Consider the following 23,798-nt stretch of genomic DNA (forward strand, 5'->3'; position numbering starts at 1 on the left):
TGCCCTTCCTCCTGCATGAGCTTACAAAAGCTTACAGTCAAAATTCACATCTAAAATAAAGAGGCCTGCAAGAGAAGCTCATGTAATCCCACTCCTTAAATATCACTAAGACATCTGAGATATTGTTTAGATTGTAGACTCTTACTTTGACATGCCAGCATAGGTAGATGGACAGGCAAGCACATCAGATGTCACTGTTTGGCAGCTGATAAAAGTCAGTGGTGCTATAATACTAAGCACAGAGCCACTAGATTAGTCTGTGAGGGAAGGGGATGCCTTTTCCTTCCCTTCAATAGTGGGTTAAACCCAGCTGGCACCCTCTGGAACGACGGGTAAGTCCCATCTTTATTTCTGCTACAGTTTTGGGTTTTGTTTTTGTTTTTTGTCCAAATCAGAGGAACGTGTACAAAGATGATCTTCACATAAAAACTTTGAAAGTCACATCATCATGTTATTATACCAAGATACGATGAGAAAGTAACTTACTTGTTCCACTGAAACTGGAAGGCATTAGAGAAAGGGTACAAGGAAAGATGGCTGTGTGTCAATATTTTTAAATCATCATTTTTCCTTGAAAAGGCACACCTGATCTGATTGTAATTGTGGTAATGTCCTAGAGCTTCAAAATATCCTCAATCAGTTTTTTGTGCAAGTCTGTGCTATGTTAGAGACAGAAAGAAAAAAGTGAAGATTTTTTAAATAGGAACCTGCATAGTATTTTACTTATAAAATCTTTGTAAATTATTTAACATTATTTGGAATAAAATATTAGTGTCACATAAAAGAATCTATTATAGAATTAAACTGTTGGACAGTAACTACAAACACGAAGAAAAACTTTTCAGAGTTCTCTATTTGAATAACTGTATAAAATTTTGTTGAGACATGAGAACAATGAAACTTGAAAGAACATATTTTCAATTGAGTTTTGAAAAATAACAGTAGTTGTTAACCATGTAGGCTGATAGCAAAATGTACAAGATAGTTGATATTTTGAAAACATATGTAAAGAAAAACAGAACGTTTTGGAAAATATCTACTGGCTATTTGTTAAACAGTTTATTCCTTGCTATATTAAATGAATCTGAATAATTTGCCTTCCTAAAAAGGAATTTAAGAACGAAATTTGGATTCAATTCTGCAATGGATTGAATAAGCCCATAACTACAAAACTACTTGCCTTGAAATAGAGTCCTTTTTTGAGAAGATCTAATTAAAGCTCCTTCTGGATGTTTTCCTCCAACAATTTAAAGGCCTAATATAGTTAATTACTAAAATGCACTCTAGTTGAACAAGCTTGTGTTCATAAATTTGAAATTAAGGAATACATGGCTTTTTAAGTGTCCTTTTTCAACAGAATCTTTCTCTTGGCTGTTTAGTAGTATTTGTTCTTTCCTAAAACTGCTAGAGGTTTGTGTGTGTGTGTGTGTGTGTGTGTTTTAAGATTTTATTTGTCAGAGGAAGAGAGAGAGCACAAATAGGGGTGAGCAGCAGGCAGAGGGAGAAGCAGGCTCTCCGCTGAGCAGAGAGCCCGATGTGGGACTCGATCCCAGGACCCTGGGATCACAATCTGGGCTGAAGGCAGACGTTTAACCAACTGAGCCACCCAGGCATCCCTTTTAACTCTTAAACTACATGCACAGCCTTGGAATAAAGTTATTTGGTCTGAAATTTTTTCATTAAAAATGATACATTCTTTAAGATAGGAAAATAAACAATTTTAAGATTTCATTTTTATGATGACAGTTTGGGTAACTTTATCAATTAATAGTTTGATTTATCATTAACTCAGAGCTGGCTTATACTAAGTAAAATTAAATATATTTTGGACTAAATTACCTGACATTTTGAATAAAGACAGAACCAATACCACAATTCATAGGGCTAGTCTGTGTGTGAATGTCTGTATATAGTTCTGCTTAGATTTACCATACTAATGGGAGAATCAGAGGCAAATATAACCCTTCAAGGCTGATTTTAGGGGCAAAAGATTCATCTATGGAAAACTGGGATCTATTATAGGAAGTCAGAAGAACCAGTGCAGAGCTAAATAAGAGAAATGGCAACCATCTTTTCTGGTAAGGTATAACTAGCTTCATACTGCCTTACTTCCTTCTGTACATCCTTGTCTGCCATTTCAAAAGAAAAAGAGAGAGGCTAAAACAGTTTCAAATTAATCCAAAATGCATATGAAATATGAAAAATAATAAAAAGTAAAACTCTAAGAGAATATCAACACCAATAACTAGATAGTATAATCTAAAAATAACAAAAAATTTATATATCACTCTGGAATACAGTCAGTAACATATATACACACAGAAAGACACATATACTTCTTAATTATCATCTGGCTTGATACTATGGTGAATTTGGAATCAAGGGGAAAAAAGAGTGCATTGAAAGGTTAAAAAAATACACTCACAGTTGACAACAATGATTTATACATGTTCCCTCTACTTTACGAAATTCTGAAAGGTTGAAGGAGTAAATGCAGATGTTCACGTTCTTTATAAAAAAGCCTAGTGTACCCCTTGATTTACCAAGACATCATTCATCACCTATCACCAGGACATTAATTAACTGATGTATATTAGCTATTCATTGGTTTTCATTAGCAATGGGAAGAATTCAGATAGAATGGGAGCTGACATGTTAGATATTTAACTGCTAATAATTTAAATCATTAAATCTCTCTGGTTAATGAAACTGTACCCTCTGGGCAAAAGCTAATCTTAAAACCATTAAATTTTCACACTGAGCAACATCACAGAATTTCTTTTCATAAGTAACTACTTGGCAAACTCAAACTTCCCACTCCTGTATATAAGGCAAGCCCCTGGGCATGCCTTAAGAATCACCCAGAGGCAAACAAACACTAATGAATCCTTTTTTCTTGTTCTCAGGAGAAAAGTCATTTATACAAAGACAGAGATAAAGGAAGAAATCTAGAAGCCAGGAAAGTTCCACCTTGAGGTGACCTTGAAAGCATATAAGGCCAAAAAAAAAGCATATACACTCCTAAAGATGTTAAACAATACTGTTTTTTATGCAAATATTGTAACTGAATCATTTTCTCGTTTGAAGGAACAATATTCTTCAAGAGAAGGCCACTCCATCAAAGACAGAAGCAAAGTATTCCCAAGATCTCAACAAGGAGGGGCAGACCAAGGTTGCTTCTGATTCCTTTGGACCTTCTGTGATTCCAGGCTTGCCACCCCAAATTCAGGACCCCACCCTTCCAGGAGCAAATCATTATAGTAATAAATTGCCTCCATCTTCCATATACCAGCTAAGCATGTTTAACTACGAACGTCCAAAACACTTCCTTCAATCCCAAAATCCATGTGGCTCCAGACTGCAGCCTCCCGGACCGGAAACCTCCAGCTATTCTAGCCAGACCAAACAGTCTTCCATTATCATCCAGCCCCGCCAATGCACAGAGGAAAGATTTTCTGCCTCCTCAACAGTGAGCTCTCACATCACCATGTCCTCCTCTGCTTTCCCTGCTTCTCCCCAGCAGCATGCTGGCTCCAACCCAGGCCAAAGGGTTACAGCCACCTATAACCAGTCCCCAGCCAGCTTCCTCAGCTCCGTATTACCATCACAGCCTGATTATAGTAGCAGTAAAATCCCTTCCAATGTGGACTCCAAGTAAGTGAATTTTTTATATGTATGACTATATACTGTATATACACTGAGCTTTATCTGAGGAGTGGGGGGGGGGGTATGTCCTAGTTCACTATTTACTATCTAAACAGGCAATGTGACCTCAGGGTCTCTTCATAATTCTCCTAAAACACCTTGAACATGGGTGCTGGCAGTAAGAAGTCATCTGACCCATTTTCTAGTGTCCACACTAAGAGAGACTCAAATCACCTTTTATCACATACAATTACTTACCTATTTTTTTTCCATCTTCAAAAAAAGATATCTAACATACCCAAGAACAATGAACTATTCTCCCAGTTCTAAGTTAAGGTCCTCATGCTATAAATTTAATTGCTCTGGTTCTGGGCTCAGCTGAGATGAAGAGCAGCTGTCTGCTCTTCCTCAGATAGGATTTCCTCTCATATAAGCAGAGGCTATTAAATGTCTTCTCAGTCTTAGTCTTTTCTTCCTATCCATTTTCCCCTCTTACCCTGAATATCCATTTGGCTAAAAACAAAACAAAACCAAAAAAACTTTTTTTTTAATAAAAACCTGGGATTCAGATGCTGAAGTGTATGCATTTTCCTTACTATGATCAGAAGAAAGGCTTGAATAAATAAATGACCTTAGGGTTCCCTTTAGTAATTAAAACCCCACACTTTCTCCAAATTGGTTGAGCTGATTGTTCTGTCTAAATAAAGAGAAGAATACCTGGAGCCTTATGCAAGCATGTACTATTTCCAAAGTCCTAAAACTATCCTAGGAGAACCTGATATGAATAAGGACACAGTGGTTGCGCTTTTTTTAAAACATGAACTGAATACTTTGTGCTTAGGCAAGCCTAGAGCTATCAATTTCCTATCCGTTGGCTGGCTAAAACACCAGAGAATTAAATCAGAGGCATCTGAAAAACTGTCTGATGGAATACGTTTTGTTGCAGGCTTACCAACAGATTTGCTAAGATTGTCAATAATTTCTCTCAGTCTTCTCTGGAGGCTACTTTTTCTAGGGATTCCTATTGTTGGTGACAACTCTGGACACTTAGTTGAACTGACTACAGCAATTCAACCTGCAAAGAGTACTTTTCAACATTTTAAAAAATCAAAATAAAGCCAAAAACACATATTAGAATCCTATATATACTAGGTTGAACCACTTGAAATGGCTGATAGTCAACTATTTTTCACCTATGAAAATGGCATTCATAAGTTTGACCTAATATTTTTTAAAGATGCCTTTAAGAATTAAGAGCCCTCTCTCTCTTCCCTCCAAAATTCCCATTATACCCATTATCACACATTATAGATTTTTCTTGTTACATTTTACCCAGATCATCATTTTCCATCCAGCTTTCCATTATTTTCAGGTTTCCTATATGCGCATTTTTAAATCTAAAATAACCTTTTCTGGGAGCCCCAGGCCAAGAAAAAATATAGTAAGTAAAATAAAATAACCTTTTCTGACTATACTACTTTTCTTGGTCTTTCAACCCTATTCCAAATATCTGACCAGAAAAGAAAGTCACAAATAAATATTAAAGAACCTCAACCATGTTCCTGGCTCTGTGCACAGAACTAAGAGAAAAAGGCAAAAATGGAGAGTATAAGAAATAAGCATAGGAGGTCCCCAAACCAGAGATCAAAGATCCAGCTTTAGCTGTTCCATTTGCAGCAACCATAGATAACTCTTTTAATCTTCCCACAGCCACTTGATACCCATTCGGTGTCCAGCTGCACAGGGTGGAAAACTCTGTCCCTTTGAACATTTGTGCCCAATTCCCTCATTGTTATGGTGGGCTTAAGTTTGCCCTGCCTTCGAAAATAATCCCTTGGATTCTGACCTAGATTGCTTTGAAAGCTTTATTTAGCTTTTCATCAGTAGGAAACCCTTAAGCAAACATGTTACTCAGTCGATCAAACCACAGACTGGAAATTGAGAACTCTTAATTCTAATTATTCCATTCAAAAAGCCTGCTGTGTGACATTCAGCACGTGTGCCTTACCTGCTCAGGGATTCAATTTTATGATCTGTAACAAAATTAAGGATTTGGGTGATCAATGATGGGGGGGAAAAAAGACCTATAAAGCAGAGTGCAAGAAGAATATTAGCTTATAAATATGAGCACGTATCTAGTCTTAACACTTAGGCCATCTAAACTGAGAAGGGAATTCAGTGAATAAATTGACTAGGTCACATATGTATCAGTGATTCGCAGGCTTGGTTTTGATAATCCTTCAGGATTTCTCAGATATATTACATTATGACAGTCTAAAAACAAAATTATTTAATTCTAATTCACTTTAACATGTGACTTTTATAAAGATGGTAGGCTAACATAAAAAAAAAAAAAAAAAGGCTATGGGGTGCCTGAGTGGCTTAGTGGGTTATACATCCAACACTTGGTTTTGGCTCAGGTCATGATCTCAGGGTCATGGTCTCAGGGTCATAAGATCGAGCCCCACATCAGTGCAGAGTCTGCTTAAGATTCTCTCCCTCTCCCTCTTCCCTCTGTCCTTCCCCTCACTCACTCTCACCCTCTAAAATAAATAAAATTAAAAATAAAATTTAAAAAAAAATAGGCTATTAAACTTCATATAGTTAGAATAATAGGAGATCCATAAGACCAAAGGAATTTTACCGCTTTGACATGAGAATTCAATCTTAAGAAAAAAAAAAACAGAAACAAAAACAAAAAACACACATACAACTCACTATTTAAACACTTGGTCTGGCTATTTACTTAACTGAATAAATCAGACTTTAGTTAAGCATTAATATAGACAACCCTGAATACCTGAAATGTAAGGGGGAGAAATGTGTACCATCAAGTTTCAATACAGAGCATCTTGAATACAAATAAAAACAGTCATTCATTCAGCTGATAGAGTAATGCCTATACCAAAACTCCATGTTAGTGAAAATAAATATTACAATGGTGAGTAATAAGCCATCTTTTTTACTTCAGAATGTTTACAATCTACAGATTACTAACCAAGTCCCCAAAGTCTACAAGAATTGAAACTCTGGCTCCTTTCAGAGGAGATACATTTCCACTCAGCTTATAAATTATTTTAGTGACCCTTGAGAATATCTGAACAGGAACAGGTCAGAAAAGAGATCCAGCCTGCCTCATCTTGATAACTGGAGAACGTTTATTATGATAATGCTAAAATACTCACTGAAGGCAGTGACCAGTTATCCTGCATTAAACAGATATAAGGGTGTACCTACAGGGCCCTAAATGAATAAATTAGGTGAAATCTGAACAAACAGCTGTGAAAGTGCGAGCTACCTAACAAATGTAATAATACAGGAATCCCTAAATACTACACCTGCACTCTGTCACAATCAACAGGGGAACATGGGGAGGGGTAAGAACATTTTTCAAGATAATTTAGGATTAGAACTTGAAGTACAGATTTAAACCAAACTCGTCAACTGCTATTCAAATTTGCTTTCTTTTTTTTCCCCAGACCCCCCTTTGCATTCTGGTTACATTCTCTTTCCTCCTCTAATCATTCCTTTCTTTCTCTAAAAATCACTTCAGCAATGGTAAAGAAACGACTGTTACTGTAAAAGCTATTTATTACATAGTACCACACTTGAATTGTGTAAAACAGGAAATTAAAAGGAAAGCCAGACTATGTCAACTGTAGATTCCATTCAAAGCAATAGAATATTCACTAAATACTAGTGGTTATAGTAGTAAATGTTTAACAATCAGCTCTAGAGAAAAGAGCGAGGATTTGTGGTATTTACCAACTTCCCTGGTGTACATAGTTCCATCACCACCAATTTCAAACTATCAACATGAGATCACAGGGCGCTGAGAACAGTATCCACCCATAAAACAAACTTAACAAATTCAATCATAAGACTGGAAGAACTCTCAAGCTGCCAGTAACTAGACTTACTCTCTTTCACTTCTTTAGGAAGATCTTTGAGGAAGGACATCCTCCTTATGCCTAATCTAATTTGTTCCTCCAGCCACTAAATTTTAATTTGCCAAGACTTAAAAAAAAAAAAAAAGCTGGTAACCATTCTTATTAAATTCCTCTTGACTGTTACCAGGAAATTTTTAATATTAATGTTTTTAATAACACTAATAGTACTAAGTTTAAGTAATAATACTATTATTAATCTACTAGATGGGTAGATTCAACCTATCTAAAGGTGACTGACAGAATGAGGTCAATTCTATTTTAGTACCACATCTTTCTCTGAAGATCTTTTTTAAAAATCTTTTTTCTGGGGTGCCTGGCTGGTTCAGTCAGAAGATCATGTGACTCTTGATATCAGGGTCCTGAGTTCGAACCCCACATTGGGTGTAGAGATTACTTAAATAAATAAAAACTTTTTTAAAAAATCTTTTTTCTTTTTAAAGCTATCAACAACCTTCATTTGGCCAACCTGTAAATGCTAAACCATCCCAAAGTGCAAATGCTAAGCCCACCCCAAGGACTCCTGACCACGAAATACAAGGATCAAAAGAAGCTCTGATTCAAGATTTGGAGAAAAAGCTAAAATGCAAGGACAGCCTTCTTCATAACGGAAATCAAGTAAGCAAAAAGTCTATTTTGCACAAAAAGCCAATTAAACTATAAAATCTAATCTCAGTAAGAAAGTTCTTTCTGTCTCACAGATCTATGTCCATAAAATCCGCAAGGGATAGGATTATCTAAAAAGAGGGACTATTTGGATCCAATACCAAATACTCTGCATGAAAACACCTTGTGGTTGGGACGCCTGGGTGGCTCAGTCGGTTGAGCGGCTGCCTTCGGCTCAGGTCATGATCCCAAGGTCCTGGGATCAAGTCCCACATCAGGCTCCCTGCTCGGCGGGAAGCCTGCTTCTCCCTCTCCCACTCCCGCTTGCTTGTGCTCCTGCTCTCGCTATCTCTGTCTCTGTCAAATAAATAAATAAAATCTTTAAAAAAAGAAAAAATTTAAAAAAAAACACCTTGTGGTTTTCAGTAGTAAAAGAATGACACAAAAGTAAAGAATGTAAAACAAAGTAAAAGAATGAAGAAAAGAAAAAGAAATCTGAATAATTTAATGAAAATTTTGTTTTAAGCATTACTCCTCATAATATATGTCTGATGATCAAATAACCAGTAAGAAATACTCTCAGTCAACTTTTTCACATACTTTGGTATATACTACTGATGGATACATAGCTATGAGATTTATGAGGTAACTCTTCTGTACCCACTGTATTAGTCACTTATCTCTTAAACAGCACCATATGCCTTAAATCCAAATACATTTAACATACCAGTTGCATGGCTTTCAACCAGAAATTAAATATGATATTCAATGTTCATTTAATAAAAGTTATTTCTCCATGGGAGAATATGCAGTACTATATTCAAAGACGGAGCCCATGAGAACATGCAGAACAAATAGGAAGGTGAAGAATTTCCCCTTACTTGGGATAGCCTTACATAAGGGTGATTATGCCTTCCTTTCCCAGGAGCAAGAGGAAAACAGATGAGGGAAGTGGCACTAGAATGGAAGGGAAATGCTTTGAATAAAAATTAAAACATAGTATATGGGGCGCCTAGGTGGCTCAGTCAGTTAAACGTCTGCCTTCAGCTCAGGTCATGATCCCAGGGTCCTAGGATTGAGCCCCACATGGGGCTCCCTGCTCAGCACGGCAGCCTGCCTCTCCTTCTCACACTCCCCTTGCTTGTGCGCTCACACACACCCTCTCTCTCTCCTGTCAAATAAATAATAAAATCTTTAAAAAAAATAAAACATAAAACATAGCATATACCTGTAATTCAATAGGCAGAACCATACTTCTTTGGTACAATTCTTGGTGGTTTTAAGGTAAAGCTATACAAACAACTTTTATTAAATCTCATTACTATCTCCTTAATGAATGACTTCTTTAAAGCGGCTAACATATGAGGAGAAGATGGCCCGCAGACTGCTAGGACCACAGAACGCAGCTGCTGTATTTCAAGCTCAAAATGATAGTGAGGCACAAGACTCACAACAGGTAAATTATAGTAATCTTTACCTAACTGGAATATTTTTCTCTCATGTGATTTATAAATGTGTTTTTCCAAATGCTGATAAATACAGCTTGAGACAAAAGTCAATCACTTCCATGATCCATTAGGTATAAAAAGGAGAGGCCACGATGAGCTAAAATATATAGAGAGAAACTTAAAATTTTACCCCATTTTCTGGTGTTGTAATATCAGCATATGAAATGTCACAACGACAAAACACCAGAAGACTAACAGTGTCACTTTTCATCTGGACATTTAGGGGTCCATTACACCTAGAACTCTTTTTCCAATGTCAGCAGGGATAGAGAATTTTGAGTTGTAAATCTTTAATAGGACAGAAGTTAAAACTTTAAGCCAAAGTAATTATAACTTTTTCTCAGAAGCTGTTAATCATTTCAATGTTTTAAAATATAATTGTGGGACTAATGAAACATCCAATTCCCTTTGTTTCTGTATTCAAAAATGCTTATTAAAAACAAAACAACAATAAAAAAGCCTTGAGTAATGGCTCTAACATTAACAAAAGGACCCTTTCCAAGAACGGATAAACTTTATGGAGGGCATAAAGTGAATATCCCACAGGCTCGTTTCTGGTCAACTTCATTCTAACAAGTAAACTTAACTCTGAAGAGAAATACAGAGTTGGAGAAACACACTGAACTGTTAGAACTGTCTTCCTTCTGCAGTTACCTCTCCTATCTTTTCAAAAATTCCAAGACAAACTGGAAGCCAATGGGATGAAACTGGACACCCAAGCTCTAAGCTCCTAAGCACAGGAAGCTGAAAATAGGATTTTTGTCTCTGGTAATGCAACTACTAAAAAGATGGAGCAGGGTCTAAAAGTGCAACTAATTAGAAAATAAAAACAGAATTTGAATCTCTCTTTGGCTACTCAACAGTTCATACATTCATTCAATGAATTATTTTATATGGAGCACCTACTGTGTGTTGGGCTCTGGACTGGTACAGATTACAGCAAGAAGATGCGAAACTACCTCTATTAGTAGAAGTAACTCAAAACAGTGTTATAGTGATGGTTTATGTTATAAATTCAGTGTATGATTTTGAGGGCAAAGATCTATCATTTTTCTCATTCCTCCTTTAAAAACATTAAAATGAAGGTCATGGCACCAAGAAAAAAGAGAGCAGCAAAAAATACCATTATGAAATCAGAAAAGATAAATCCTAGGGTTTTTTTGTATGCTTCAAATACTCTAATAATCCAAATGTCATCAGATTACATAAAACTGAAATATTACACCTCTGAATATGAATATATACATACTCAAACCACTACTACATGAAAAGTTAAAAACTTAATTTGGATATTTGGGGTTTAATCGGATTATTTTTATTTTTTACCAAAAAGTTAGTTGATTTAATAAATCAATTTTTTTTGACATGTGGCTAAGAGAACCTTAAGACTAGCCAAAAATTGTTACAGTGGTAAGAATTTTAAAATGACCAAATACATTAAACATATTCATCCCAAAATAAATTATTTGTACTCAGATTTGCTGTATTGCTATATAGATGCTTTCCAGATATTTGGATACAGATATATTTTTCACTAGTCTCCCCTACTGTGCCAAACACTAAAATACACAAAATAAGCACTACGTATTTGATCAGTTAATTATGACTTCCATCAATTTCTGGTTTTATTCTCAAATGGAAATAATTTTCTGGTGCTCAAATATAAATCCTAAAAGATGTTTGCTTAAATACATCTTTATTAAGCAGGAAGTAATTAATGTTGTTTTTCAAACCTTCTCATAGCTCTACACATATCTTCCATGGTGTCCATCATGATTTTGTGCCATGAGCTAAAAAGAGAAGTATTTTCCAGTCTAGTATGTATTAACTGCTGTTGGTGCACTTTTGAGCAGTGGGCATAATACCCTTTATCAACTGCCAGCACAAGTGACTTCATGTCTATTCCTGATTTACTAAAGGACAATCTGTACTATGTGTTCCCATTTCAAATACACCAGGCGGACACATCACCCTTTGGTGTAATATAGTCATATGAAAAATGAACCACCAGGAATTCTAAGGCTAGCTAGTTTTCATATATTATACCTGTTGAATAGTCCTACTAATTCTGGGGATATTTTGCTTAAGTATTAGAAGGTCAGTGCACTATATTTTAGTTGCTTAAAACAGTTAACCCTTGAACAATGCAGGAGTTAAGGGTGCTGAGCCCCCCCATAGAGTTCAAATCTACATATAACTTCTGACTCCCCAACTTTACTATTAGCCTACTGTTGACCGGAAGCCTTACCAGTAAGTAGATTAACACATATTTTGTACACTATATGTATTACATACTATATTCTTAAAATAATCTAGAGGAAAAAGATGCTGAGCAAATACATTAAAGTACTGTACTGTATTTGTCTTTAAAAAAAAACTCATATATAAGTGAACCTGTGCAGTTCAAACCAGTGTTGTTCAAGGATCAAATGTATATGGAATTAACCATGAGTGCACAAATACAGTCAACAAAGGAATGTTCAACTACGACTACTTAATTCTGCTTCATTTCAAGCTAACAACCACGTTAACATTCTCACTTTGTTTTAATTTCAAGCAGCACAGCTCAGAACATGCACGACTGCAAGTTCCTACATCACAAGTAAGGTAAAAAAAAAAAAAAAAAAAAATTCTCAATCTTAAACATTTTGCTACCAAAAATATTTTCAGCTTAAAAATGTAATATTTATAAAGCCTTCAAGCCTCCTATACCTTTTATAAAAAACAATGTGAATTTTCTAATGTCTGAGAGGATGGTAAAAATTTTTATCTATTAACTATCAGAACTATCTCAGAGGAAGTTTTTTATATGCTTTCATCAAATAAGCCAGGACCACATGTCCATGTTAAGCAACTTTCTCATAACTGAAACCCAATTCTAATTACTAAATCATTATACATGATAAGAACTGTCGGGCACCTGGGTGGCTCGGTCGTTAAGCGTCTGCCTTCGGCTCGGGTCATGATCCCAGGGTCCTGGGATCGAGTCCCACATCGGGCTCCCTGCTCGTCGGGAAGCCTACTTCTCCCTCTCCCACTCCCCCTGCTTGTGTTCCTGCTCTCGCTATCTCTCTGTCAAATAAATAAATAAAATCTTTAAAAAACAAAACTGTCCATGAGGTACTCTGCATTTTAATCAGTTTCTTCATCAATTTACAGCATTGTACAAAAGACACAAAGATGTAAAATTTGTACCAGATGTTTTCAAATTGCTACCATTTCTAATAGTCATTAAATATGCCATGTCCTAAGGTCTCTATTGTTATTACACTAACACATAAAACAGTATAGACTCTGGGGATTCCAATACAATGGCTTAACTCTATTTGTGTAAAAGGAAGAACAATGACAACCTTCTGCAGAGTAATTATTAAAATATTTTTGTAGAAGTAGATCGTCTTCAAGGGGAGATGTAAATGATCAGGATGCAATCCAGGAGAAATTTTACCCACCTCGTTTCATTCAAGTGCCAGAGAACATGTCAATTGAAGAAGGAAGATTCTGCAGAATGGATTTCAAAGTAAGAGTTCAAAAATATTGGAGGAAAATTAACAAGATACTATGTTTTGAAAAATGTCCTCTTCCTCTTCATAACTTGCTGCACACCTGGGGTACCTGGGTGGTTCAGTCAGTTAAGTGTCCAACTTTTGATTTTGGCTCAGGTTGTCATTTCAGGGTTGTGAGACTAAGCCCCATGTCGTGCTCTGCGTTCGGCATGAAGCCTGTTTAAGCGTCTCTCTCCCCGTGTGCCCCTCCCTGCCCCTCTAACAAAATAATAAAGAAGTAACTTGCTGTACACCTTAACAAGCAACATGGATAGTGGATAAGAACAAAAATTCTGGAGCTAAGCTTACCTGGGTTTGAATCCTGGCTCTGCCACTATCCAGCTGTGTTACCTTAGATAAGGCAGTTAACCTCTGTGATTTCTATAAAATGGAGTAACAAATGTACCTACCTCATAAAGTTGTTACGGGGATTAACTGAGTAAACAGGCGTAAGGTACTCACAATAGTGCCCACCCCCTAACAAAGACATAAGTGAAGCAACCAAAACAATAGGATTTCTAAAGCAAAATACCTCTTTTAATTCTTCTCCATTAAGAAATTCAAGCCAACCTGCTCACTTGGCCTAGAAGAATTCTTCAAGCTCAAAGAGATCTTTAGAAAGACCTACATTTTGGGGCGCCTGGGTGGCTCAGTTGGTTAAGCGACTGCCTTCGGCTCAGGTCATGATCCTGGAGTCCCAGGATCGAGTCCCGCATCGGGCTCCCTGCTCGGCAGGGAGTCTGCTTCTCCCTCTGACCCTCCTCCCTCTCATGCTCTCTCTATCTCATTCTCTCTCTCAAATAAATAAATAAAATTAAAAAAAAAAAAAAAGACCTACATTTTTATTATCCTCATTTTGGAATCCTTTTTTTATAAAATGTTTTTCTGGATTCCTTATGAATGAAAGTATATGGATTTAACTGTTGAGGGTTATAGAAAAACACTTAACAAACTGGCATTTAAATAGCAGAATTACAGCTCAAGAGCACTCTGTTTTGGTAGAGCCATTCATTAGATCTGCAATCATGACATGTATGTCCCTCTGGGACTTCATCTGCAGTCACCATTATTGAAAAAACCCACAGGACTTCATATTTCTTGTGGAAACGTATATAACATAATGTTCTAAATATAGTAACTGAGAGATCTTAAGGAGCCTGAGGTTACATGCGAAAGGGCTAGATGTGGTCTGAGGTAGTCTGAAAATATTAATTTCAAGAGTTTTAATTTCCACTGTTTTTGTTAAAAAATTGTTGAAACCAAATACCTTTTTAAGCTCTTCCTTTGCATTTTGAATCACAAACCCACTCAGATACTGGAATTGTTAAAATGTGCAAATGGACAAATAGGTTCCAGTGATGATATAATTTAAAATTCTGTTATCTCCTTCTTGTGTTTTCCTTCCCAGGTAAGCGGACTGCCAGCTCCTGATGTGTCATGGTATCTGAATGGAAGACCAGTTCAATCAGATGATTTTCACAAAATGATAGTGTCTGAAAAGGGTTTTCATTCACTCATCTTTGAAGTGGTCAGAACTTCAGATGCAGGTGCTTATGTGTGTGTTGCCAAGAATAGAGCAGGAGAAGCCACCTTTACTGTGCAGATGGATGTCCTGGGTAAGCCTTCAAAGAGATCTTCAAGAGTTCCTTAATATCCAGCAGTATTTTTAAAAGCAAGTGTTAGAAAAGCCCAGATGACTTCATATTTAAGGGTAATGTCTACACAACCCACTAGAACGCCAATTTTTATCTAAAAGTCACAGGATGGTGGGGAGAAGGGGAGGGAGCATTTTTGAGGGAAACTCAGTGAAACTTCAAGGACAGACCTACAACCAAAGCTTTTCAGGAAAGGAAATAAAATAAAATAATAAAATAAAAAATGCAATTTTGGGCAAAACAAATAAGGCAGTACAGGTGACCCTTGAACAACATGGGTTTGAACACCACACGTCCACTTAAATGCAGATTTTTTACAACACAGTACTGCATGTTATTTTCACTTCCTTATGATGTTTTAAATAATGTTTTTTCTCTGGTTTATCACTTGAAGAATATAGTATATAATACATGTAACATACAAAATATGTGTTAATTGTCTGTTTATATTATCAGTAAAGTTTCCAGTCAAGAGTATGCTATTAGTAGTTAAGTTTTGGAGAGTCAAAAGTTACATACAGATTTCTGACTGCATGTGGTGTGGTAGGAGTGCTCCAATGCCCCACACTGTTCAAGGGTAAACTATATAACCATTTCTAGATGTAACTGAAGGATCTTAAAGTGGAAAACGTTAGTCTAATCATATCTCTGATCTATAATCCAAAATAATCTGATTCTTATTTTTACAGAATTGTCCTTATCGCACATAATTGAAAATGGAGGAATAAATATTAACTTTTAGCCTTAGATCATGATCTGGGAATCAAAAAAAAAATCTAATTCAGGTGATTAAGCTCTGGGCAAATCTTTTTGTGCCAATAGCTCCAGAAATACTCTACTTTTAGAACTAAAAGAGGCCTTGGAAGGCATCTGTCCAATTTCATTTCTCCTTGAGAAAAGCTAGGGTTAGAGTAGTGTATCATTTCCTCTTTTCCTTCAGGTAATTAAAGAAATGACGTAACAGGCTGTCTGGCAGAGGAGTGGGAGTTGGTGGCTGTGGCCTTTGGGCTGGGATGACCTGCGCTCTGGCGGAGGCCAGGGAGCCGAGCCAGAGCCATGGCCAGTACAGTGGTAGCAGCTGGACTGACCATTGCTGCTGCAGGACTTGCAGGCCGTTATGTTTTGCAAGCCATGAAACATATGGAGCCGCAAGTAAAACAAGTTTTTCAGAGTCTACCAAAATCTCCCTACTGCCAATAAAGGAAAAATAAGAGATGCTCATCCACAAATTATGCTTTGAAACCACCCAGACAAGGGAGGATCTCCGTATAGAGCAGCCAAAATCAATGAAGCTAAAGATTTACTAGAAGGTCAAGCGAAAAAATGAAGTAAATGTGTGATGAATTTTAAGTTCTTGTTAGTTTATGTATACAAGTGCTAGCTTTTTATAATAAAATGCCTCAAAGCTACAAATTTTAAAAATGATTTGGCACAAACTAAAAAAAAAAATGACATAACAAGTACAGATATTTGTATACTATTTTACAGTTTACAAAATGCTTCTTCATTCATTATCTTCAACTACTGATCCTCACAGTAGTTTTGAGTAGTAGTGGTAGGTAGAGCAGTCACTATTACCTGTATTTATTTTATAATGGATTTTCTATTTATCTATTTTACGATAGATAAAACTGAGCCTCCGAGAAACTAAACAAATTTTTTCCAATTTGGCATGGCTGGTGGGGCAAATAGACAATTTGAACCTAAGTTGTCTAGTCTTGCCACCACTCATGATGCCTCCTTATTGAAGAGACATAAATGAGAATATAACTTAAATTCTTTGAATGAAACATGATATAAATTCAATGCCACATAACATTACTGTTTTAGAACTCTAATTGGCATAATACAAAATAGTACTACTGTATGTTGTTTTAACTAATGGTAAAACATAAAGCTTCTAATCATCTTGAGTGTTTTTTGAAACTTTTTTATCAACATACAAATTTCTTAATACCTTGGTTTGACTTATTTTCTTTTTATAAAATCTCAAATACTTGATTTTTTTATTAATATGTAGCAAAAGAACATAGAAGAGCACCAATGTTTATCTACAAACCACAGAGCAAAAAAGTTTTTGAGGGAGACTCAGTGAAGCTAGAATGCCAAATCTCAGCTGTACCTCCACCAAAGCTTTTCTGGAAAAGAAATAATGAAATGGTACAATTCAACACTGATCGAATAAGGTAGGATAAGTATTTTTAGACATAACTGTAGTTTATTTGGGTGAATCCAGTTGTACTTGAAATGCATTATAAATGGCATGCGTTTGTAATCTCAGTTTGTCTAGTTTTTAAAACATGTATAGAAACACAATAAACCTCATTAACCCCGATTCCACTAATCAAAAATTTAAGGACTTAAGCTAGGATTTACCTTTTTACTAACAATAAAGAAAGATGGCTCAAGGAAATGATGACACAAAATTAAAGGGGAGGAATTAAACTCAATAAAACCAATAGCTATTTGGCATTAACTAGGTACAGTCTCGGAATTTCCAAATGCTTCGTTTTCTTACAGTCTGACCCTCTGGGTCAGAAGCATCATAAAGTTTCACAGGAAAATTAATACCTACCCTTCATTTTTTTATTATTGTTTCTTTTCAGTTTGTATCATGATAACTCTGGAAGAGTTACTTTACTGATAAAAGATGTAAACAAGAAAGATGCTGGGTGGTATACTGTGTCTGCAGTTAATGAAGCTGGAGTGACGACATGTAACACAAGATTAGATGTTGCAGGTATGTCACGCTATCAACCCAAGGACTTAATCAGAAAGATTTAGTAAGAAACACAAATCCCAGCGTAATATAAAAATAATCAGTTCTGACTTTTTTTTCTTTTCCTGTCTGATACTAAATACCTAGGGCAACCCATTTGTTTAGAACAGGTTTTCTGAATTAATCTTTTTTATCTATTTCAGTCCGTCAACACCAAACTCCTCCAGCTCCTAAGCTGTTACGTATTCGACCAACTTTCAGCAAATACTTAGCACTTAATGGTAAAGGTCTGGATGTGAAACAAGCTTTTAACCCTGAAGGAGAATTTCAGCGTCTGGCAGCTCAATCTGGACTTTACGAAAGTGAAGAACTTTAATGAGGTTACCAACATTGAAAAACACAACTACATTATTAGTAATATGTTCAATTAAATATTTAAAATAAATCCATAGCTGTATTAACAGATTATGGTTTTAATTAGGTAATATAACTAATATATATTTTTAATATTTATCCTTTGACTCTTGCACATTCTGTCTTCTCTGGTTTGCGAAGCCCATGGAAAATCTGGGCATATGGGTTTGTAATTGTAGAAGACTATCTTAAAATGTGAGATTTTAACATTTAAGTCATACACATTTAACAATTACAGGTTATGAATATCAACTTTTTAAGCACATCTAATGCTTGTAATAAGGTTTACTGGTACTGCTTTCTAAATACTGTTTTACCCATTTTCTCTTATAGGAATACTAACATGGTATAGATTATCTGAGTGTTCCATAGTTCAATGTCAAAAGAGAATAAAAGTTCAAATATTTAAAACAGACTGTCTTCTCTTCACAAAAGTCTAGATCTTTAAAATAAAACTTCTGGTTTTTATATACTATACAACACTTAGCAAAACCTAAGAATAACAAGTTCCAAAAAAGCAACAATATTATGTTCTAGAACTGTCTCAATGAAGCTCACTTACAGCTCAGTCAATTCCTCCGGAAATTAAGCTAGACTTTCCATGGTTTGCACTTCAAAAGCAAGCAACAATAACTAAATCCTGACAGAATCTCTCCTGAAATGGTGATTTTGTTTTAACCAAAAAAGTCCCTAAGTCTTCAAGACCTTTGAGTCTACTGAGCTCAATGGAATATGAATAGTCTGTAAAGTCATCTGCTTAATTCTTACATTTCATATAAATTTGAACGCGGCGGGGGGGGCGGTCCTCCTACATTTCAAGTTCAGATAACCTATTACGTTAGAAAGCCAATTTTGTGAGCATCTGAGAGTCTAAGTAGGGGAAAGGGAAAATCCTTTTATTACACTATTCCTTCAGCTAGGACACTAGCCCTTTCTTCTCAGGCCTCCTGTCCACTGGCCATGGCCTCTTCCTAGGCCTCTCCTGTATCTTTTATCCTTGGTAGTCTTTGACCCTCGCTGCTGTGTGGCCTCGGCTTGTTTTTTATCTACACGTAAAATAGCATTTATCAACATCACTCGACATCTCTTTCAGGGAAATAACAAAAGCGGCTTTATTTTTTACTTCCCCAACAGCGTGATGGTTTTCTTTGCTGGCTGCCCTGGGGCCTTTCTACCGAATTGTTTCATTTTCCTTTTTTCCAACGCGAGACTCTCTCCTGTCTCATATGCCGGCAGGGTTTTGGATGCCTTAATTTACAGCCAAATGTCTTTGGTTTACAAACCTTCCCATCTTTGCAAAGCTTCCGGGCCAGATGTGAATCTGGGTTCCCAAGGTCTCCTGTTTGGCCCACTCTTCCAAACCATCACTTCAGAGCTGGATTTTTTTAATTCTACTTTGTCGTTTCCTTTAGCCACATTGGGAGGCAAGAGGGGTGGAAGCTCTTTCTAGCAGCAGCTCTCGGTTAACGAGAACCGATGTCTGCCAAGCAGCAGCGGCAGAGTGGGCGCTTGGTTAGGCACTCGGGCTCTGGCGTCCGGCAGACCTGCCCCGACCACCTGTGCGCTTCGGTAAGTCACTGACCCTCTCAGCGCCTCGGCGTCTCCAGACCTAAAACGAGGATAAAACACCTACCTTTCGAGAAGGGGGGATGTGAAGACTAAACAAGCCAATAAATGTAAAAGGTGTTCAAGACACAGTAGCCCGTTAGAATCAATTACTATGATCTCTACGACCAACCCCGGGCCCCAAACCAGGCTCGCCCGAGGGGCCGGCCCTCCGCCAGACAAACGCCGCAATCCCCAGCCCCGCCTCAGCCGCCGGCTTTCCAGAGCGTCCGCGGTGCGCACGCGCGCTGGCCACCTGTAGCACGGCTCGCGCCCGTGCAGGACCGTGAAGATTTGCGCAGGCGCAGGAGCCAGGTGGCGCGCGTCGCAAAGTTACGCGCAGGCGCGGCAGATCGGGGAGGTCGAACGGGCGTCGTTGTCCGGGTCGGCCATGGCTGAGGCGTCACGGTGGCACCGAGGCGGTGAGGGGTCATCCTAGGGAGTTGTGGGCGGGGCCGATTTGGAAATTACAAGTACCGTGGAAGGAACTGTGTGGCCCCATATCTGTTCATGAAAGACAGCACGTTTAGCCCTCACAGTCTCCCCTTGAGAAGGGGTGGATAGGGGTCCCTGCTCACAGAAGGGAAAACTGAAGCCCTGAGGCGGTATGGCACCCGCCCCTTGCCCGAGGCTCGAGCCGGGGTCGTTAACTTGATGCACAGATACCGTCGCTAGGCCATTCTGCGAAGCCCTTAGTTGACCTAGGGAGTCTCACCTCGATAGAACCCCAGGCCGAGTCGTTTGCCCCCGCCAGCGGAAGCCAGTCTTCCCAAGAAGCAATATAGAAGGGAGAGAAAACGGTTAGGGACAGATGAGTGATTTTTTTTTTCTTTCTTTCTTTGTATTTTGCTTTTTCACGTTCAGACGGGATTTCTGAGGAAACGTCCGTGTAATATATAAAATTCACTAGTGTTCAGTCAAAATGACTGCCCGCTCACCCCCCCCATGGGAAGTGTTAGTAATTATTCCTCCTTCGCAAAAGTGAGAATAAAAAAATAACCAGAAGCCACTGGAACTTTCCTTCACACAGTGTATCGGCTAAAAGTGGCTGTTCTCCCACCATCGTTATTTATATACATTATAAATGGCATAATAATGTAAGGAAACAATTTGTTTTGTGTCTCACAGGGGCTCCGAAACATAGCCTGCATTACAGTAAGGAAGTAGAAATTAGAACCACACTTCAGGAGTTGGCACTCTACTTTATTTTTTTAATAAACCTATGTATATGTAAGTACACAGATGTAGATGAAGACACTGTTTGAACTAAGAAGTTATGTGGAGGTGAAAAAAAACGTACTTTACCAACCATAGGCTCTGAGACTACTAAGACCTCTAAAAAAATAGTGACACATTTTAGACTTTAATTGACACGATTTCCATTTCTTAAAGGGCAGAGCTTTAGGTCACAGGTGTAATGAAAAGCTTTCATAGTCAACATTGATTGAATTAGTATATCCAGTGAAATACATCATTGGTATATACAGTGAAATAATATGGAACATTAAAGCATGGCATAGGCTCATGTGCCCTAGAATCATGTTGAAGGTAGATAATTGGTAAACACTAAAAGTCTGCTAGCAAAAAAAAAAGAGAGAGAGAAACATGTTTAGTCATATTAAAGAAAGACCCTTCTCTAAAATCTATCCACCCACACTAGAAAGAGAACAAATACCAGTTAATATTTTTAAAAATTCTTATCGTGTGCCAAAACATGGATTTAAATGTTCCACATGCATTATCTCACTCTCATAACAAAACTGTGAGGTAGGAGATGTTATCCCTATGACGGGACTCAAATCGTTATTTGTTTGAATTCAAAATCCGTAGCTTTATTCATTATATTATATTGCCTACTCTCAAAATAGAGAAAAAGTTTGCAGAATAGTATGCATAATATGTTCTCATTTTTGTAAAAATAAACTTATTTTCTTTATAAATGTGTAGGCCTATAGAAAAATCTGAAGAATATGTGCTAAACCTAATTCTAGCGGTGGAATTACAGGAAACTTCTTCCTGTTTTGTATATTTCTATTTTCTTTTTTTTTTTTTTATTTTATAATTAGTCAAGAAAAAATTTGAATTTTCAAAACAAAATGGGGAATAAAATTTAACTATTAATCCTGATAAACTGAGTTTTTAAAAATAAAATTTTAAACAAAAATTCTTCTCCTTAGTGACTTTTGGGATGGTAAACCCACATATGTATTACTTAAACAAAGTTATGTCATCTCTATTTTTGGACACTTCTGTGCCTGGTGATGAAAGAACCAACTTTAAGTCTATTCGCAGCATAACTGATTTTTGGAAGGTAAGGTATCGTGATTGAGAATGAAGTAGCTTTTGGTATTGCATAAACAAACTCATGGCACACATAATAGGCACTGGAGACATATTTGTTGAAGGAAAGAGTAAAAATGAATATTTCTTTAAACTTTTAACATCAGTAAGTGTATATTGTGTATATTGAGAACCTATGCTCTCAGTGTAATAGAGTTCTTAGAACTTTAAAAAAATTATACTTTTTTAAAAGATTTTATTTATTAGAAAGAGAGAGAGAGTAAACAGAGGGAGAAGCAGACTCCCCGCTGAACAAGGAGCCTGATGTGGGGCTTGATCCCAGGACCCTGAGATCATGACCTGAGCCGAAGGCAGCCACTTAACCAATTGAGCCACCGAGGCACCCCAAAATTACACTTTTTAAAAAATTTTTTTAAAGATTTACTTATTTATTTATTTGACAGAGAGAGACACAGCGAGAGAGGGAACACAAGCAGGGTGAGTGGGAGAGGAAGAAGCAGGCTTCCCACCAAGCAGGGAGCCCAATGCGGGGCTCGATCCCAGGACCCTGAGATCATGACCTGAGCCGAAGGCAGACGCTTAATGACTGAGCCACCCAGGTGCCCCAAAATTATACTTTTTTTAAAAAACATTATCGTTGCATTTGGAAAATAGTAGACTTGCTGCTTATGTGGGGTTAGGATCCATGTCAAACTGTAATTTTGTATAGTGAAAATTATTCTTAAAAAATCCTTAAATGGGGGCGCCTGGGTGGCTCAGTTGGTTAAGCAACTGCCTTCGGCTCGGGTCATGATCCTGGAGTCCCGGGATCGAGTCCCACATCTGGCTCCCTCCTCAGCGGGGAGTCTGCTTCTCCCTCTGATCCTCCCCCTCTCATGCTCTCTGTCTCCCATTCTCTCTGTCAGATAAATAAATAAAATCTTTAAAAAAAAAAAAAATCCTTAAATGGGGGTGCCTCACTGGCTCAGTTGGAAGAGCATGCAACTCTTGATCTTGGGGTTATGGGTTTGAGCCCCACTTTGGGTGTAGAGATTACTAAAAAAATTTTTAAAAATCCTCAAATGGCCCATAAAGTGAAATATATATAATTTTGGTATACAGCCTTGTACTGTGTGTATTACAGTAATGTACAGTATATAATCAAGTAAATAATAAAAAGTACACATGCAAAATATAACTTTATAGTTTTTTTTTTAAGATTTTATTTATTTATTTGAGAGAGAGAGAACAAGAGAGAGAGAGAGCACCTGAGAGGGGGGAGGGTCAGAGGGAGAAGCAGACTCCCCGCCGAGCAGGGAGCCAGATGCGGGACTTGATCCTGGGACTCCAGGATCATGACCTGAGCTGAAGGCAGTCGTTTAACCAACTGAGCCACCCAGGTGCCCTATAGTGTTTTTAATTATGTGAGAGTACCATTCCTTCAGCTTTGGAACAGATTTGTTTTTTTCCATTACATTTAACTTATCAAGATGCTCACATTATTAGGAAAGAACAATTAAGAGAACAGAAGTTTCAGGTATCCCAAGTCACAAACATTGGGCCATATAAGGAAGGTTTTCCAGAGGTGATGACAGTTCACTTGCATTTTAAAGGATGAGTAACAGGAGGGCATTCTAGGAAGGATAAACAATATGTGCTATAAGTAATTCTACATATGGAGCTATGTTTGGCATTATAGGAATATAGAAGATGAGGTGGAAAAGGCCAAACTCTGAATTGAACAGAGGTCAATCATGAATGCCATGCTAGGAAACTGAAACTTACGGGAAGGAGACAGGGTCACTTCCCAAGAGAGAGGGGAAGTTTGAGATGAGAGCAGATGATTCGAGGTCATTGGTATAGTCCAGGTGAAA

At 37.3% G+C, this 23,798-nt stretch overlaps 3 protein-coding genes and 1 pseudogene across 5 annotated transcripts in view; 3 read left to right on the forward strand and 1 right to left on the reverse strand.

Annotated features, from left to right (window-relative positions):
• The window catches only part of KLHL3 (kelch like family member 3), a 279,538-nt gene extending 259,657 nt beyond the window's left edge, over positions 1–19,881 (reverse strand). Inside the window, exon 1 of the mRNA XM_035014193.1 lies at positions 19,673–19,881. The gene's annotated coding sequence lies outside the window, so the exon portion shown is untranslated. The remainder of the gene's footprint in view (positions 1–19,672) is intronic.
• MYOT (myotilin) lies at positions 230–18,450 on the forward strand. Of its 3 annotated transcripts, XM_035014201.1 has the most exons (11): positions 246–332; positions 2,907–2,976; positions 3,088–3,654; positions 8,036–8,210; positions 9,550–9,654; positions 12,264–12,313; positions 13,094–13,226; positions 14,660–14,867; positions 16,927–17,092; positions 17,513–17,646; positions 17,829–18,450. In XM_035014201.1, exons 3-11 carry the CDS (start codon positions 3,299–3,301, stop codon positions 17,999–18,001), a joined length of 1,500 nt encoding a protein of 499 aa, XP_034870092.1. In that variant the 5' UTR covers positions 246–332; positions 2,907–2,976; positions 3,088–3,298; the 3' UTR covers positions 18,002–18,450. The 3 variants fall into 3 exon arrangements, with proteins under 3 accessions (XP_034870091.1, XP_034870093.1, XP_034870092.1); XM_035014200.1 differs by lacking the exon at positions 2,907–2,976 and having other exon boundaries at positions 230–332; XM_035014202.1 differs by lacking the exon at positions 2,907–2,976 and having other exon boundaries at positions 230–332; positions 12,267–12,313.
• LOC118016674 lies at positions 15,963–16,319 on the forward strand (annotated as a pseudogene).
• Positions 19,882–20,606: 725 nt separating the features above from the next.
• The window catches only part of PKD2L2 (polycystin 2 like 2, transient receptor potential cation channel), a gene marked incomplete at its 5' end in the record, with an annotated part of 41,104 nt that continues 37,912 nt past the window's right edge, over positions 20,607–23,798 (forward strand). The window contains 2 exons of the mRNA XM_035014211.1: positions 20,607–20,874; positions 21,822–21,955. Coding sequence (XP_034870102.1) covers positions 20,607–20,874; positions 21,822–21,955 — 402 coding nt within the window. The remainder of the gene's footprint in view (positions 20,875–21,821; positions 21,956–23,798) is intronic.

This window comes from Mirounga leonina, unplaced genomic scaffold (assembly GCF_011800145.1).
Source record: "Mirounga leonina isolate KUSES-001 unplaced genomic scaffold, KU_Mleo_1.0 Mir_168, whole genome shotgun sequence".
NCBI classification, from domain to species: domain Eukaryota; kingdom Metazoa; phylum Chordata; class Mammalia; order Carnivora; family Phocidae; genus Mirounga; species Mirounga leonina.

What these genes read in the sequence shown, in the direction of transcription:
- MYOT (XM_035014200.1), top strand. Translation starts at nt 3,299, where the DNA reads ATGTTTAACTACGAACGTCCAAAACACTTCCTTCAATCCCAAAATCCA. An exon ending in TTCTTCATAACGGAAATCAA is followed by an intron (nt 8,211 to 9,549) that starts GTAAGCAAAAAG and finishes ACTTCTTTAAAG; the next exon opens with CGGCTAACATATGAGGAGAA. An exon ending in GTTCCTACATCACAAGTAAG is followed by an intron (nt 12,314 to 13,093) that starts GTAAAAAAAAAA and finishes ATATTTTTGTAG; the next exon opens with AAGTAGATCGTCTTCAAGGG.